The sequence below is a fragment of the Coffea eugenioides genome, chromosome 2, assembly GCF_003713205.1.
Source record: "Coffea eugenioides isolate CCC68of chromosome 2, Ceug_1.0, whole genome shotgun sequence".
NCBI lineage: Eukaryota > Viridiplantae > Streptophyta > Magnoliopsida > Gentianales > Rubiaceae > Coffea > Coffea eugenioides.
The window spans coordinates 49,082,348-49,100,486 of NC_040036.1; the positions used below are offsets into that span (position 1 = coordinate 49,082,348).

Consider the following 18,139-nt stretch of genomic DNA (forward strand, 5'->3'; position numbering starts at 1 on the left):
TTCACTAAATAATTTATTATTTTTTGAGGATTTCCGTTCAATGAACGGGTACAAAACTAGTTTTATAATAAGTTCCTTTATCAACATTATGTTTAAGTTTAACTCATTTACATTTTCCACATCACAAAATTATGAAACTAAAAATTAACACAAGTCATAGTCCTTATCCATAATTTTTCAAATTAATAATCCTTATGGGACCGGTGTGGGATGGGAGAGGTGAAACAAATTTCCTCGAGTCATAGTCCTTATCCATAATTTAAAATTTTCACAACTCCTTTTAAGTCCTGTAAAACCCTACACGCCATAAAAACGCCAAAATAAACACTTTTCCCGCTAATTTACACCTTACTCTCACCGGAAAGATCAAATCAACGGATTCTAGTTCTATTACCTCTCCATCTCTCTCTAAAAATTCACCAAAATAAAGCCCTAATTTTCTGACATCCAATTCGTTGCAAATTTTATTTTTGTTTTGCAATGATGTACGGCGGAGATCCTCATCATCAACCGCCGCAGCAGCACCACCAGCACCCACCGGGTCCGCCGATGCCACAGGGTCCACCACAGCAGCTGCCGCATCAAATGCACCACCAGTACCCGCCCCACAACCGCCACCAGCCACAACCACCACAAGGCGTGGACTTTCCTAGGGCTCCACCACCGCAGCAGCAGCAGCAGCAGCAGCTCCCGGGTCCACCTCCCATGATGCGCCAGCCCTCCGCTTCTTCCACCACTCTCAATGCTCCTCAGCCTCATCCTGCTGACTATCACCATCCCATAGCTCAGCCTCCTCCTAGTCTTCATCCTCACCCCCCTTACGATTGTGAGTATTCTCCTAAATTTCAATGACATGAACTTTATAAGTTTTTTTTCCCTTTCCTTCTTGGTTTTTTTTAAATGCTTCACTTTTTTCGTTTGTTTGTGTAATGTGATTTATTCTGTCTGTTCATTCAAACTAGTGTGGTTGGCAGTTTTAGTGGTACTTGTGGTCAGTACTGTTTTTACCTTTATTGGGGGAAGGCTGTTTAGATTTTTTCCAAGCCTGGTGTGCAAGAAAACTAGAACGAATTGAACATAGGGCGAATTGAAGATTCTGATCTTATCTATGTTGAATGGGCATAAAGATGTTTGATGTATTGATTACTATTTTATGTTATCCAACTTATACTGTGTAAACATACAGGCACATACACATATGAAGAATTTCTCAAAATTTATGTGGTTATGGTTACATGCTATGAAAGGCAAGTTGTCCCCACTCGAACCCCTCCATGAGAATAAATAACAATAACACCATGAAGCAATTTAAACATGGAGGCATCAATTACTTGAGTAAAAGCAATCATCTTTGCTTAGTATGGCGGAGAAAAATGGGGATACATATAGATGCCTTTGACTTAATTGCAGAGAAATCTATGCACCCACATATGCAAGTATGTATTCTGCTTATGCTTCCTTCAGCTCTTGCAGAACTTAGCCAATTCTAACTCCAATGTTTTAGAAGTTTGAAGAATGCTTATTTTTTTAATTTAAAACCAGTAAAGTGCTCGTGCAATAAAATGTTCTAGGTCATTTGAAGCCTAAGTGGTCAGTCTTGAATGTACTCCAGCTGGTAATAGTGTGTGAGAAAGTGGAAATGTCAGAGTAAAACTGTGAATGTTTTGTAGGAGGATAGATAACTATGATGTTTATGAATGTCAAAATTATCCAACTGAAATTTAGTTCGAAATTGGACTTATGAATATCTTAGTAGACTTCTACTCTATTGTTTATTACACCATGATGTGTCTGTAGAAAGCACGGGCATCTGAGGCTAGTCACATAAAGAATATTTGCTTTCCTTATACTGGTTTTATGTTTCTATGGTTTATTCAAATGTAGTAATCTACTTGTATTTACTACTGGAGTAATTTACTCGTTTAGAAATTTTAAACTTCTTAAGACTAGTTCTTTTGCTTTGTTTCCCTTTAAACTTGCAGCTCATGGTGACAGCTTTGCTGCTAAAAGAATGAGAAAGATTGGGCAAAGAAGAACAGTAGATTATACCAGCACTGTTGTACGATTTATGCAGGTAATACTGAACGCAATTACATATATATATATATATATATATATATATATATATAGACGCATAACATAAATTTGGTATATTTCTGTCAAATATTCATCTTATTAGAACTAACAGATTAAAACATCCATGAATTATTGTTATTGGGCTGTTTGATGTCAATCTTAGTCTTGCTTATTTCTTATTTGCTGGAGAGTTGCCTCATGTATCAAGTGTTCCAGTTTACTATTGTTCCATTTTTGGTAACATAGTGAAGGGCAATGCATTAGTAATGATACATGGGGTGGAGGTGATCGGTATTGCAGTTTCTTATACTTCTGGTTCCACTATCAAAATGCAGTCTCTGTTCTAGATGCTTCTTTGGTGAGCTGGGAAAGGAGATAAAACAATTCTTTAGGTCTGGTGGCTGACTTTAGCACTTGGGTTGAAGTTGTAGTTAACAAAGCCTTAATGGGATGCTTTTAAGCATATATATATATCCTGGTTTCAGAAAAAGCCAGAGCATGTGGCTTTGTATTACTGGTGATCAATATATGTTCAAAGGAGGCTTCCCAAGTCTTCAGCCTTTCCAGTTTAAAATGGAAATGCAGAATCAAACTTCAATACCCTCTGGTTTTCGAGCTACTCATATATTAATCCTGAAGCTTATCATTACTTGGTCCTTGATTCTCCAAAAATAACTAAAAAAAAATATATGTATATTTTCAGTCTTTCAGTCTCATAGGTAGAGTGGGTAATGGCTTATTACTGAACTACAACTTGGGAATACACATTGGTCTAAGTTGCTTGGCTTAAAACTTCTAAGAGAAAGAGTGATTTCATTTACTAAATTCAATCTTTAGGCCTTCGTGCTTTTATTTTGTTTTGGAATTGGTTTTAAATCTGCTTTTATGATTTTTGAGTGTTCTTCTACTTCTTGTTTGCTTTCTATGGTGGCTTATTTTGTGGTTGGAAAAAGGTTTAGATGTATTTTCAGAGAAGCATAATTAGCACTGGTGCTGTGTTTTACCAATTGTACAACTCTGGAAGTAGTGAGACATGGTCTTATACTTTTAATCCCAAGTTCAATTACCTTGACTGGCAGCAGCAAACTTCTCTTCATTTTGAGTGTGCTTTTTTTTCTTTTTGAGTGAAAATATGACCTGATAAATTCATGTTTTTATGTAGATTCGCATGTGGCAGCGTGATTCAAGAGATAGGACAGTCTTACAACCTACACCAGCTGCAGCAGTTGATGTCAGTTTGCACAATCTATATCGTGACGTTTAGATTTCTTTTCATTTTGTAAAGCGACTAAGTTAGTTACAAATGGTGTCTTTTCAGATCAATGAGATTTGATTAATGTATTTACCCTCTTTCTTCACCTCTGTTCTTGCTTTAGTCTATCCTTGACAAAAATACAAAGTTTCTTTCTCTAGTCGATTATTATTATTATTTTTCGAACTTTGGATTTGTATAGTGAGACTAATTGTTTTGTCTTTCATTCGTGCAAATTTTTCAGAGTGCTTATTTAGATGATCCATCTTATTATTAATGCAGATGTTGCCAACTGCTGCTTATTTAGATAATCCATCCACTAGTTTTGCGGCAAAGTTTGTACATACTTCTCTAAACAAAAATCGTTGTTCAATTAATCGCGTCCTGGTAAGTTGAAACAAGTCTGTTTTCATTCTTGTTCTTCCTTTGCTCCAATTCTCTTTATTTTTTAGTTTAAATAATCTGACTGATTAGTTGGAGAATATTATGTGCTTTTATTTATTTATTTTTGGTCAGGACATTTCTAAGTCTTTCCTTTAAATGTTAGTGATGCTTGATGAATCATTGGACTTCATATCCAAGTTTCCTAGTTTGAGCCTGAGAAAAAAAAAATTGAGAACAGCCTCTCTATGTCGTTATCAGTAGGCAACACTAGAACTATGGAAGAGCATTTGAAATTTTTGAGATGCAATTGCACAAATTCCCAAAACTGTTGTTGTCATCTCTGTCTCTGTCTCTGTCTGTCTGTCTGTCCCTCTCTAATTTTTTGATTCATTTTAGGTTCATTGAGATAGAGATAGAACATTTTATTAATGCATTCTTTTGAGAGGGTGTTGAATTTTCATTGATGAGGATAGTTTTCTGTGGTACATGGCTTGCACCTAGGGTTTTGCAACTTTTTGAAATTTTCTTTAAAGTGTGATTGTCAGTGGTACGTAGGGATTTGTAACTCAAAAGGTCTTCCTTCACGGGATGATTTTGGTAGCTGCCTTTGACAATTTGTCTATCTTGCCCCTTTTCTACCATTAGTTTGTGTATTTTTTCAGAATTGCCCCCTTTCGGGATTTTTTTTGTTTCATGTGGGGAGAGGGAGAGGGGGGGAGAGAGAGAGAGGGAAGGAGGGGGAGAGAGGGAGAATTGTATTTGACAATGTCATAGCTGAGTAAACAATGAGAAAGCGCATTACTGTCTCCTGATTTTCATTTAACAAGGGAATGCAGAGAAACTTAAAGATATAGCTTTAAGTAAGGAGAAATAAATGCTGACAAGGCACTAGGAGGTAAATGTTGAACATTTTGTAGAATTTGGCCATTATAAAGCTCACTCCACCAATGGGGCTGAACCATTGAAGAGGTCAGGAACATCAAGAACATAGATACAACTGAAGTAAAACAAAAAATTAATGACACAAAATTACAGAATTTTACCCAAAGAAAATGTGTCAATTAATCATGTGCCCGCGTCTTCCTCTTGCTGAATCTTAGTATTATACGCATCCAAGAAAAAGGAAAGTAGTGGCAGAATTTTTTACCTTTGAAATTGGCTTTCATTGTATCCTTGGTGCATTATGGAAGCTCATTGTACTTCCGAGTTAAAGAATCCACTCTGCATAGTGTTCTACAGGATCAATTGAAAAAATTCAGTTTGATTTTCAGTAAAGTGGTGAGTTGGTGACCTCAAAACGTGGTTAGGATATACTTAATAAAAATTTTGTACGTGCTTGATGTAAAAGGTTAATATTTTAAGGCTATAGTGAAGCTTAATCACGAGAAAGCCACCCAAAGACCTATTGTGGAGGTACAGAACTTGTAATTCCTTGTTAGCTTAATTTGTGTGATCCCATTCATATGCCATTTCTAAGCATGAATGCTCTTTTTGGATTTAGAATGATCTTTCTTTTTACAAGTTCTTGGTTACTGATTGGACAGATTATGCTGATGCAGCTGATCTAGTTGTGTGCTTTTCTGCTGGCTGAGCTGCACCTCTTCCCTGTTTGTACAGTTAGATTTACGATAAATTGGGCAATTACTTGATAAACAACTTTTAGAATGTGATCTAGTATCAGAGCTGCAACCAAAGTTGACTTTGAAAGCCAACTCCCCCCTTATCTGTCTCCTGTTGGGATGAAGCCTAAATGATTTTGTTCAGGCAGACCAGTAACAAATGCATTTTGCTCGACTACATTTAGACATCTATGTGTTGAAATGGTGTCTGGTTTGAATTGCATGTGTGTTGAATTTGTCCATGTTTAGTCTTCTGAGCTATAAAAACCTATTACCCAACTCTATACTCAGGTGGGTAGCTAATAGGCTTGTTCTAGTGATTGTGGAGAGAAAAACTAGGAACCTTATCTTGGGATTTGGCAGCTAGTTCTGAGATGTAGAAATTAAACTTGAATATCGTTTTAGGCATATTAATGTGCATTGTCTGGGCTGGAACCACTAAAACCAGACCCAGGTTCGAAGACTAATGGGCTCAGATAAAAAATCCTTGTCAAAAACCAAGATGAATCTGAGTACCCTATGATGCCCATGGTTATTAATATGTTGTTCAATATGTTAAAACCATGAATGTGTATTGAGTTTAATTTCAACACAGATCTAATAGAGCATAACGAGGTGTATTTTGAGTTACATTTATTAATTCATAGAGTAAGATTAATTCTTCCAATGCATAAGCAGAGCTGTTAAGTATATTCACCTAATGGGTCTTGGTGGTATTTAGGTCCGGATTCTATAGACCCAGACCCAGATCCATAATTCTCTTGCTGGGTCTATATCTGGGCCTTAAAGGTGAACTCATGCCCACAAAAACATGACGGGCTTGGGCAAAATCATTCCCATTGACATGTTTACTCATCTGGAGGTATAATTTCAGTTCTAGTCCCTTAAGTTTGGTGTGGGTCATAATTTATCCGTCGTATTGTCGTGTTTGGTATGAGTCAGGTTCTTGTGTTTTGGCCTTACCTTTTTGGATGGTCCTTTTCTCACTCCACAAAATGCCCTTACAATCCACCCCGTTTTTTATTTCTTCCTAGAAAAAATTACCCTTTCCATGTTATTGCCAAACACTAGCATGGGCTCCAGCAATACCCATCTGTTTTCAGATTACCACAGATGGTGGCTACTTTATTCCCAATTGGCAGTCTACAGCAATGGCTGCTCATTTGCATCCTCAACCTTGACCAAGAATACAAATTTGTGCCTATTGTATGAGGATATATTAGGGACTGAAACGGCCAAAAACAGCATACAGGGAAAATAATGTTAAACTACGCGAAAGCTCAACAAATTAAATTGCAATCCTCCCGGTATCAAAATTCTTTCTTTTTATATCTAATTATTAACCTTATTCTCGCTAACTAGTATTTGGCAGCAATTGGTTGTGCCAAGTGATTACAGGTACACTGAGGTGTTGGGGGAAGAAGTACAGGATTACCAGAAAGCTTTTATATAAGCTACTCTTTAAAGAGGAGCTGTGAAAGGAAAATCCTTTATGGCTATATAAAATAACAATTTAGTCATCAAAGAAATTTGATGTGTAACTCTTTTTATTTTTGGCAAGATCAAGTGAAATAATCAACTATTAGTAATGAGTCTTTTGCTTTCTATTTCATATAATAAATGGTTTCTTTTTCTAAATTTTTGGCCAACTGATTCACTATATAAGGAAATTTTCCTGGTTTGCAATTTTTTAGCTTTTCTGCTTTACGCTAATTTGTTTTAGCTCTTATTCTTGTTTAAAGTGGACACCTAGTGGGAGGCGTCTCATCACAGGATCTCAAAGTGGTGAATTTACCCTTTGGAATGGGCAGTCATTTAACTTTGAAATGATATTACAGGTGTCAAATTCTAATCCGTGCTGTTTTTTTGTTATTCCAATTGGAAAAGAATCCATCAGTTACTCAGTGGAAAGTTGGTTACCTTGTAGGCCCATGATCAAGCGGTCAGGTCTATGGTGTGGAGTTATAATGATAACTGGATGGTCACTGGTGATGATGGAGGCGCTATTAAGTACGTTATGTTTAGGATAGTTTATACTATATTATATGCTATTCTTTTTGGCAATGCAATTGTGTCTAAGCTTCAGTTTACTTGATGGTAGGTATTGGCAAAACAACATGAACAATGTCAAGGCCAACAAATCTGCGCATAAAGAATCAGTCCGTGATTTAAGGTATATAGTACATTGGAGTATGTTCTTGTACACTCTTTTATGTTACGAAAGACTATACGATCTATTATTACAAAGATCTTATTCTTTTGGCATTCAACTTTTCTTCACCAGCTTCTGCAGGACAGATTTGAAATTCTGCTCCTGCTCCGATGACACTACTGTTAAGGTCTGGGACTTTGCTCGGTGTCAAGAAGAGTACTCTCTATCTGGTAATGTCCTCAATTTCTTGGCAGCTTTGAGATTGTATTGACTTTCACATTTTTTTTTTTGGATTATTGATGCCTTAAATCTCTTCCTTCTTTCCCAATTCCCATGTACTCTTAGGCATATAGTTTCAAGATTAGTTAATTTTATTTTAGAGGCATTTGCCTTCTATTTATTTCGTGAACAAGGATATCTTTCATGCCAAATATCGGCTTTAACAACTTTAGTACTAACAAACACGAACTCCTAGTTTCAAGCCTTTTCTCACTCCTTGTTTATATTATTTGCAATGCCAAATGATTCTAATTATGCTTCCTTGTAAAGTTTGAAATGAATGCAAATGGGTTTGGACTTTGTATGAAGTTATTTACTCCTTATAATATTATTGACTACTTTATCTTTTTCAGTTCAAACGGTGTTTAAAATACTGGAATCTAATTTGAGATCATTGCTTGTTGATCTTTTTTTTTTGGCGGGAGAGACATTTGCATTTATAGTTTCTAAGATGTATAGCTTTTTCATGTGGTAACCTAAGAATCTTGTTTTACATCGGTTAAACTCAGGCAGGCCATGGTTGGGATGTGAAAAGTGTTGACTGGCATCCCACCAAGTCATTGTTAGTTTCTGGTACGTATATTTCATATCTCTAAATTAATCGTTAGAAGCTTTTTAAGTATTTGAGAGAGGTAGCTAGTGATTGTGTTGCATTCTGCTTCTATTAGGTGGAAAAGACAACCTTGTAAAGCTTTGGGATGCAAAGTCTGGGAGAGAGCTTTGTTCATTGTCGGTATATCTTTCTTGTTTTTAGTTGCTGTTTCTCTGATGCCTTACCTCTGATTTATGTTTATTGTCTTGGATTTGCAGTCATGGACATAAGAATACAGTGCTTTGTGTTAAATGGAATCAAAATGGGAACTGGGTCCTTACGTCTTCAAAGGATCAAATTATTAAGGTTGGACAACTCTTATCTTGCTGCTATTGGTTGTCTATAGTCTTATGTTGAATGAGGAAAATAGGGGCACCTGTTTGCACAAAGGTCCTTATTATTTTGTTTTTCATCTACAGCTTTATGACATAAGGGCCATGAAGGAGCTTGACTCTTTTCGTGGGCACCGGAAGGATGTCACAGGTATGCTTGTTAAATGTAGTTATATATATTTCTGAGATAATTCATAGTCTTGGAACAGACATTTGATTGAGATGCTTGATATCTGAATATTGAATCCAATTTTTGTAGAGTAGTTGAGTAGATATGTTGAATTTATGGGGTCTAGGCCATATAAGATAGTTGTTTCTGTTAAATGGTTTTTTTTTATCTTAATAGCCAAAAAATGTAAGAGTGAAGCACTTAAAATGATAAAAATTCTTGTGTCTGAATGGACTACATTATAGTTTATCGCCGATATGTTTGTCCATTTCATGACACTGTTTAGGTGGCTTCTTGTTCATTATTCATATTTGCAGCAGACTGAACTTATAAAGTTTAAAGCTCTGGAAATCAAGTATGTATATAAAGTGTATACACTGTGTGTTTCTCAATTGACCACCTCTTTTTTCCTTCCAATGATAATTCTTGGCTGGGCAGTTAATCACAGTACTAATTTGTATTTTGTGTTTTATTGGATTAATTGCGCTAAATTCCCTTTGAACATTTGCGGTGGTTGTACTCTGCCACACGCTTTCTTTGAATTGGCACTTTACCCCCACTTTAATGTTTGTTGACAAAAATATCCTCAAAATCCAGTAATATTATTCTTTGTTCTTAATAGGTGCATTGCGAAACAAATTTTAGAAAACAAATTTTAGGCTAGCATTTTTTTTCCCTTTCCTGCGTCTCCAAAGAAAAAAATTGCAAAAACCAAAACCAAGAAAAACATGTCATATTAGCAAAACTGTGAGAAATTAGACCTCCCTTAGTTACTTCAGCAGTCACCAGTCTATCCATGGTCCTACCTTTTATACACAACACCCAGGTGTAGATTGGACCTGAATAAACTATACTTGAATTAAATTAAATATCTTGCTTACATGATTGAAAGAAACAAGATTGTGAGAATTGGGAAACATATGGTACAAATAAATTATAGGTCACGGTAAAAAGAAATTGCATTGGGTATAAAAAACCTTGCATAAACTGATGGAGATGGGGAGCTTGGTGAAAAACATAAGGGAAGGAATAATAAAATTGAAAAAAAGAAAATGGAAAATAAAAGAAATAAGAGAAGGAATATAAATTGAACAGATAAATCTCAGATTGAAAAATAGCATATTGCAGGCATTTTTGTCCAATAACATTGTTTTGGGTGGACATTGCCTATTATAAAAGTGAACACAGGCAAAGTGTAACTTGAGATTAAGCCCTAATTTTATTGCCTTTGTGCTAGTTTCCATTTTGTTATTCCCCTTTGATGTGTTCATTTAGTCTCTTTGCGTGGGTTCAACAATACATGCTTGTATATATTCCTCATAACCTTTTTATTTATTTATTGTTTTGGGTGACAGCATTGGCTTGGCATCCATTTAATGAAGAATATTTTGTTAGTGGGAGTTTCGATGGATCAATATTTCATTGGCTTGTTGGGTAAATACTCTGCTTTCACTTGGTGATTATGAACTCAGTCTTCTGAATTCTTTTTCTCTTCTCAAGTGGATTATCACTGTGATGTCTATTGTCTCCTGCCCATTTCATGCATATTAGTTATCTATTTTATTTGAATTATAAGGTTATCATTTATGCAATTATGCCATGTTCGGAATGCTCTTTGAGCCCCAAAATGTGATAATTGAACATATGTGAGTGTTAAGTTAATGAAAACCTTTATTTGATTTAATACAGAAGTGAAATATGATCTGCTAACAACTGATTTCTTATCCTCATTTGCACTCTAAACCATGGAGTTGAAATTTGAGATATTGATTAGGACAGCATCATCCTTTTAATTTGCCAGTCAAGGTTATTTGCTAGTATCTCAGAGTATAATGATGATTACAGATAGTCCAATTTCTTGGAGCGTTTAGTAAGATAGTTCAGCATATAATCTGAATCTAAGGGCCGAGTACTGATTTAGTACCTTTTCCTTCAAAATTTAGTTCCTTATCTACTCAAAGTTAAGCCAATTTATCTTTATCTTGACAGACTGCCTTTCAATATTGATTGGCAGCATTACAAGCACACCTGGTGGAGCAGAAGTGGACCGGGGGGTGGGGGAACAAAACTTCTGTTGTTGGCTTTTCTGACATAGTAAAAAGATTAGTGTGCTTGAAGTATAGTGCTGTGAGGAGGGTTCAAATGCATACTCCATTTGTTTCAAAAGTAATATTATTGTCTTTGATTGCTTCAATCCATCATCTTTTCCTCTCCTATAGGTTTTTGTACCCCACATGATTGTACGTGATATTTTATCTATCAATTTTAGAAAGTGGAACATCATTCATGTTAATTGATGATTTGCAATCTTGGAAACTGTAGTTGATGGGCCATCTGTTAATGCAACGTGAAGTTTCCAGTAAACTTTTGGCCTTTATTCTTACAAGAGGCCATGACATGTGATGTGAAAAGTTTTGGAGAATTATTAGAGCAGGGATATATAGAGGAACATAAAACAATGGAATATTGTTGCCGTAACTAACACAAAATATCATGTCACTATATGGCATTTTTTAAGTTTTTGTAAGTGCCAAAAGGAGACAACAAAAGTCTAGCAAGTATCTAGTGAGTGCCATTAGAGGAAAATTAAACTCCAGCACTTGTAGTTTTCAGCTATGATGAAAGTTAATAATGGAGTTTAGTTCTGAAATATTTTGTTTTTAAGGAAATTTTGACTGACTCTTAACATCTTCTGTATCTCGTTGATACACTCATTCTTTTCATGGACATTTGTACTTTTGTTTTGTGGTTTGCTTCCAGTTTCATTTTTTTAAAGATGCTTCCAGTTTCATTTAAGCGGAATCCATTTCCAAACATCTTAATGTTTTAAGGTATTTCGTTAAGATTGCTGTATGTGGCTCTTATAAACTTGTGGTGGCTTTTGATAGCAAGTTGTTATCTGAGGATATCATTTGGCTGGTGGATTGGTGGATGAAAAAGGATCCTCTGGTTTGGGTGTTGGGTAGTTTATGACTATTGGACAGGGATGTTCCTCTCATGATTATAATGGATTAAGGGCTGGGGTGCCAAGGGGTGGGTGGGGTAGGTGGGCTTGGGTGGTTTTTGACAATTTGGATCTTCTCCAATGACAATGGGTAAAGGACCAGCTCCTTGGAGTCTCAATAGAAGGAAAGTCATCTGTAGATGGCTATTTTTTGGGAAAGGAAGAACTGCTTGGCAATGATTAAGCTAAGTTGGGTTGTTGGACTCCATAGTAGTCAGCTGGGGAAAATGGTTGATGTGGTTTGATCTATAAATGTCAGAACAACTTGCATGGATACTGGACCATATTTTTCTTGCTAATTATAGTTATTTAACATGACGGTAGGTTGTCAGTGGTAAAGAGAACATAAAAGTTTTGGAATCGTTATAACATCCTTTTACATAAAATTATGACTGAAATTTCGCTTACTGCTATTGTGGAGGCTATTAAATGGAAAAAGGGCACTGATAGATAAAATTAATTGGACATTATTGCTTCCTGCTAGTTTTCAATTTTACTTATAATGTAACTTTAAGCAGTTGCTGTCAGTTGATGTGATCTTTGTCTGTTGACCACTTTCTCTTCCTTGCAATCACTGAATATTTTCCTTTTGCAGGCATGAAACTCCTCAGGTTGAAATATCAAATGCACATGATAATAGCGTCTGGGACCTTGCTTGGCATCCTATTGGATATCTCCTCTGCAGGTAGGAATTCTGTAAAACTTTTCTTTATTGTTTGGAACTCTTCTCTCTCTGTAATTTTTTTTATTAGCTTATTTTAATGTTTTACAAGACTTTTAACTCCATAAATTTTTTTCCTTCCTTTTTTACCCTTTTAAAGCTATTGTTGAATATAACTGCTGACAGTATATTTCCTTGTCTGCATGTTGTTTCTGGCCTTGGGGTTTCCTTATTAGATTGCCCTGCTTTCTAGTCTTTTGTTCCATATTTTCTATTTAGGGCATGTTCTCAAGACCTTTAAACGAGCTATAAGCTGCTTTTAAAACTGAAAACCAAGTTAATTTTAAAAATTTGATGAAAAAATTGAAAACGTGCATTTTTTTTTTAATTTTGTATGAAGTTAAAACCTATTTTCATTAGCCAGCTCAAGCACTGCTTATTTAAACAGTTTTGTATCTTATAGATGTGAACAAGCCTTTTTGGGGGATGGTGGGGGAACTTCTAAATGTCTGGCCTTAGTAGTTGCTTATTGGAGCCAACGGATGTACGGCCATGAGGGCATGGAGGCTTTCAAGAGTGCAACTAAAAAGTGTCTGTTTCAATGCCTTTGATTGATAAATCCTTGTCACTTTGCATGCATGAGCGCCGATCCAGTGTGTCAAAAACACTGGTCTCAATTGTCGCCTACTCTGGAGTTGTTATATCTTGTATTGAGACTTGGTGTTTTGAACTTATGATTTGGGCTGCAAACTGTTGTGTCTGTAACCATGATTTTAGTTACCTGTTGTTGAATTTGATAGAAACAGTTGAAAACTACAGTGCTGTGGAAATATGGCTTTTTGCTGCATCCTTGAAATTTTCTGACCCCTTCATTTTTTCGAAGTTCGATAAGATTTGCTAGCTTTCTTGTTTTATCTCATGGAACCTTCCCTGTCCTGGAGGTTGATGCTTTACTTTTATCCTTCCTGTGCGTTGGACATTAAAATTTGCAACCATCATCCCCTGCCCCCTTTTTTTTTTTTTTGGTTTTTTGGAGGAAGACCATCTTTCTTTCAACTGCCTGACTGTACCAGCTTAGTTCATTTGATTTACGATTCAATTTCATTGATTGTTAATGCAGTGGTAGTAATGATCACACTACAAAGTTCTGGTGCAGAAATAGGCCTGGAGATACTGCTCGTGAGAAATTTAATACAGGTCATTTTAATTACTAAACCTGATTAAGTTGTTTCTGGTTTGTGGCATGACGTGGTGGTTTAGCCTGGCTACATTGCTCCAGTTTGGAGCTGTAGACTCTTATGGATGCAAGAAATTGGCCTATTTTTGTTTTTATTTTCTTGGAAAGTCCTTACTTTCATGATATTAGTCCCAACTCCCAGGGCCATTTGAACTGTTCTTTAAATACCCTGCATCTAAATGCCACTTTCTAAAGTCTGCTTAAGAGGCGAGATATATATGGAACATAACTATTATGTCACGTAATGTTTTGTATTTTTAGCAGGTTTTGGTGAGCAGAACAGTGCTATTGGTGGTCGCATGCCTGGCAATTTTCCTGGACATGAGGCTCCAATGACTCCTGGACCATTTGCATCTGGATTGACACGGAATGAGGGAACAATCCCGGGAATTGGTGTTGCTATGCCTCTCTCTGTTCCATCTCTTGATTCATCTGCTCAGGCAGATCAGAAGCCACCTACATCAATATCGACACCTTTAGGAGCTCCTCCTCTTCCACCTGGTCCTCATCCATCTCTCCTTTCATCCAATCAGCAGCAAGCTTATCAACAAAATGCTCAGCTAGTGCAGCAGCATCAACAAATGGCACAGCAAATATCCCTGCCTGTGCCACCCCCAAATATGCCACAGTTACAGCCTTCAGCACATCAACCTTTGCTACCACATCCTCATTTAGCTCGTCCTCCTCCCCAGCTACAACCCCTTAATACACCTTCAAGCATGCCATCTTCTATGCCAGGATCTCTACCCATTCCAGGGCCTATTGGTGGTCCAATGGTACTATTTTTAAGCTTTTGCTTATTGACTAATGAGAATGATTTTCAATTGTTTTCACATGAAATCTTGTTTTGCTTCCTCATGATCACCCTTTGGCATTGAGTTTTTCTTGTTTGTTGTTTTTGTAATATAGTAAGCACTTGTGAGCATGTTGAAAAGCCTAATGCATTTTCAGAATAAGATTTATTTTCCTTTTAAATTGCTTCTTGGAAAATCATGCAACTCTTAAATACTGCTGCAAGATTTTCATTCAGAAAAGTACTTGAAACAATAAAACTCATCCATTGAAATCACAAAATTTACAACATATTGAGGGCACCAATAAAATTTGAGATCAGGAAGGGCGTTTTATTCTTGCAACTATACGTACAAGAGAAGAGAAAGGAAAAGGATTTTTTATTTTGGGATAAATGGAAGAAATGTCTTTTGCAATGTATTTCACTTGATTGCAAATGAAAGGAGATCTCTTAATTTCATACTAGGGTAGGAGAAGAAGAGAAGACATGACAATGGGTGGTGTGGAGGAATGTTTGTTAAACAAGAGGAAGTTTTATCCTGTTCTAATTGGTAGTTTCTTTCTTCAGGGGATGCAAGGAAATATGAATCAGATGGTGCCTCCAATGCCACAGGGCCACTTTATGGGCATGAACGCCATGCCTTCTGGATCTGGACTACCAGGCAATATACCACCTGGTGGTATTCCAAATGGATTATTGAACATGCAAGGCCCTTCAAATGCAAGTGGCAGCCAAATGTTTCAACCAGGAGGGGGTTTTAACAGGCCACAGACTGGGCAAATGCAAATGATGCCAGGGCTTAATCCCTACCAGGTAAGAAGCATTTATTCTTATATAAAATTGTACTTTCCTATGCTTTTCATAGATTGTCCACCATGGTTATTAAAAATAATCTGTCATTCTACCCTCATTTGGTGATTTTCGATGTTTTACGACAAAATTGGTTACAATCTGGTTAACCTTGAGCATCTAGCTTGTTAAAGAAATCTGTAAAATCAACATTGATTCATTCTCTCGAGTCAAGATGTGGATGATTACTTTTTTAATTCTTGTTTTTGTTCAAGTGCCTTCCAGTCAAAGAGATTAATTCTTCTTCATGACTAGCCTCAGTTTCCTCCATGGCTAAATGATCTTGGTTGCCCTGTGGTAGTTCTGACCGAAACAACCATCTTGTTTATTGCTGATAATGTTGGACTGCCCATACCTATTCCTCTGCTGACGCCTCATATCTGCTGTCTCTCTGCTTTTGCTGGCTGTGTTCTTCTTTTGAAACCTCTAATTATACTACCTGAAATAAATACAGAATATGCTGGATACCCTTGAGGTGATTTTAATTTGGTATAGGTACTTGTAAAGGATTAGCAAGTACGAAGAAATTGGCAGTAAAAACAGCAGATTAGCAGTAGAAGCTTTATAAAGATGTTGGAACAAGCCTTATAATAATTATTAAGGAAGCTGAACAAAATGCAGAGCATATTAATAGTGGTAGAAAACTGGAATCAAATGATGCTCTCTCTGAACTGACTAAGATGTAAATGTTCAATGGGAATTGAGTAAGTTGGTTTTTAGATGTACACTTGTAGATGTTCTTATTTTGTTCATGTAGAAGTAATAATTTTCCAAGGCTGGTTGACCTGAATGAGATATTGCCCAGTTGACTTGTATCTTAAAAAAAATTGCTGAATGTCTGTTCCCTTAGGTTAGTCTGACCTGACACTTTAGCCTGCCCCTTGATAGCAGAGGCACACTTTATGTATAGACACCTGATCTTCCCTGTCAGATTTCTTCCCTGTTTCTGACAGTGAAGAGCAGCTTCCAAAGTCAGCGGTGGTGATTATGCATTCTTGGCACTGCTTACTTTCTCGTCTTCTCTGTAGATGAGATATCCCAAGTTATACTTATTGTGTAACATCATTTGTTTTTGGATTGTTTTAAAAAGTTTTGCTTTGGTGTTGCATTAGTAATTGTCAGTATGGTGCGTGTTTAAACTTTTTTCACTGAAGGAACATGGTCTTATTTAAAATTTTTTTGTGCAACAGTAATGGTTAAGTGCAGGGCAGGAAATATGAATGGATGTTAGTGTCACCTTAAATACTAAGGTTTTGCAACATCAAGCTCCCTCCTATGTCTTTCGAAAGCCAGAGGCCTCCCCTCTAATTTCATTTGTAAATAAGGACCTTCCAGATCATTAGTCTTGAGTTTACCATGAAATGGTCAAATTATGTTCCAAAAATTGATTATGGACATCTATATGGCATGTACACATATTAATCTCTTCATGGACATGGTATGAGAGTGTGTTTGATGCATTTTCGTGTATCTATGTGCATATATGAGTAATATTTTAATAGCGTAATTTACTGATATTTCTTTCAGATTTTTTTATTATCATGACAACTTTGCTTAGATTCATACTAATTGGACCGTGCTCCGTCTAATTTTGTATCCTTGTTAACCCTTACTATGAGCAGAGAAAGGATGTGATGGTCGAGGTCAGCATAATCTACTACCCTAAAAGGCAACATAAAGATAACATAGAATAATGGCACAAACAAAAAATCATGTAGCCTCGCTGTTATAATCAACTTTTTCAGCCATTTATATATGAGCTTGATAGGATGGTGAATTAGAGCCATAAACTTGAATTCAATCTCAAACCTGTTTGCCTGTAATTATGTTGATCCCTTCTGGCTCAAGATTGGACTATTTAATTTAGGAAGAGATGATTTTGCAGAAATAGACTATGTTACTAATTAAAAGGGTAATTTTATTGTTACTAATCGCATCCAGCGGTAAGCAACTCAGTTAACTTCCATGCTTGTCAAGAATCAACAAACTTGCCATTGATTAGTCTAACAATTATGTGAACAATAATTTTGGGGGTTCTGCATATGTTTGGGTCTGTAGTATCACGTGTAAATTATGCAGATTAATTTGTTTTCATTAAATCTTAAGCATGATGTCAGCAATTTTCTTGGGATTAGTTCATTGAAACTAACATTACCTTTTTGGTCTTTGTGCTGCAGCCTGGGAACCCGAATCCTCCTGCCATGGGAAGCTTGCCATCAAATTTTGGTCTAATATCTGGGATGCCACCACCGCTGCCACCTGGTCCGCCACCACATAATCAAACACATAAGTAGGCCATTGTTGTATATTAGAATAGACATAGCGTTCGACTGGAGGAAAATGCTCTCATATCTGTGTCTCATACAATTTGTTGTATGATTTTCTGAAATTTTTGTCTTTGAAATGTTTTTGAGATACCATATTGTCTTTTTTGCTTAGTTAAGAAAGTAGTAAAGTACTTCGTAGGCTTTAAGTTGTACTATTTTGTTAAACAAAATTTTTTGAGTATTACCATCGCATCACCTCTTCAGTAACAAAATGTTGTGAAATGCATTCATACCTGAGAAACTGAGCCAAAGAAAATGCAATGTAGATTTTATTCTTCGATGGTTACCCTTATACCCATGAATTTGTTCTAAATTTGGACTCCTTGGTGTAGACTCCTGATTTCCAATAAGTTAATATAGATTTCACACTACAACTTGTTAGAGGATAATCAAGGCAAAACCATAATACTAGT

At 36.3% G+C, this 18,139-nt stretch overlaps 1 protein-coding gene across 1 annotated transcript; it reads left to right on the plus strand.

The window, feature by feature from the left end:
* Positions 1-303: 303 nt before the first annotated feature.
* Positions 304-17,938, plus strand: LOC113763985 (flowering time control protein FY). The gene is made up of 18 exons (XM_027307997.1): positions 304-826; positions 1,983-2,074; positions 3,239-3,307; positions 3,611-3,715; positions 7,074-7,169; positions 7,259-7,341; positions 7,433-7,504; positions 7,616-7,713; positions 8,276-8,335; positions 8,431-8,491; positions 8,573-8,660; positions 8,774-8,837; positions 10,211-10,289; positions 12,455-12,544; positions 13,641-13,717; positions 14,022-14,533; positions 15,118-15,363; positions 17,577-17,938. Exons 1-18 carry the CDS (start codon positions 481-483, stop codon positions 17,691-17,693), a joined length of 2,355 nt encoding a protein of 784 aa, XP_027163798.1. The 5' UTR covers positions 304-480; the 3' UTR covers positions 17,694-17,938.
* The last annotated feature ends 201 nt before the right edge of the window (positions 17,939-18,139 follow it).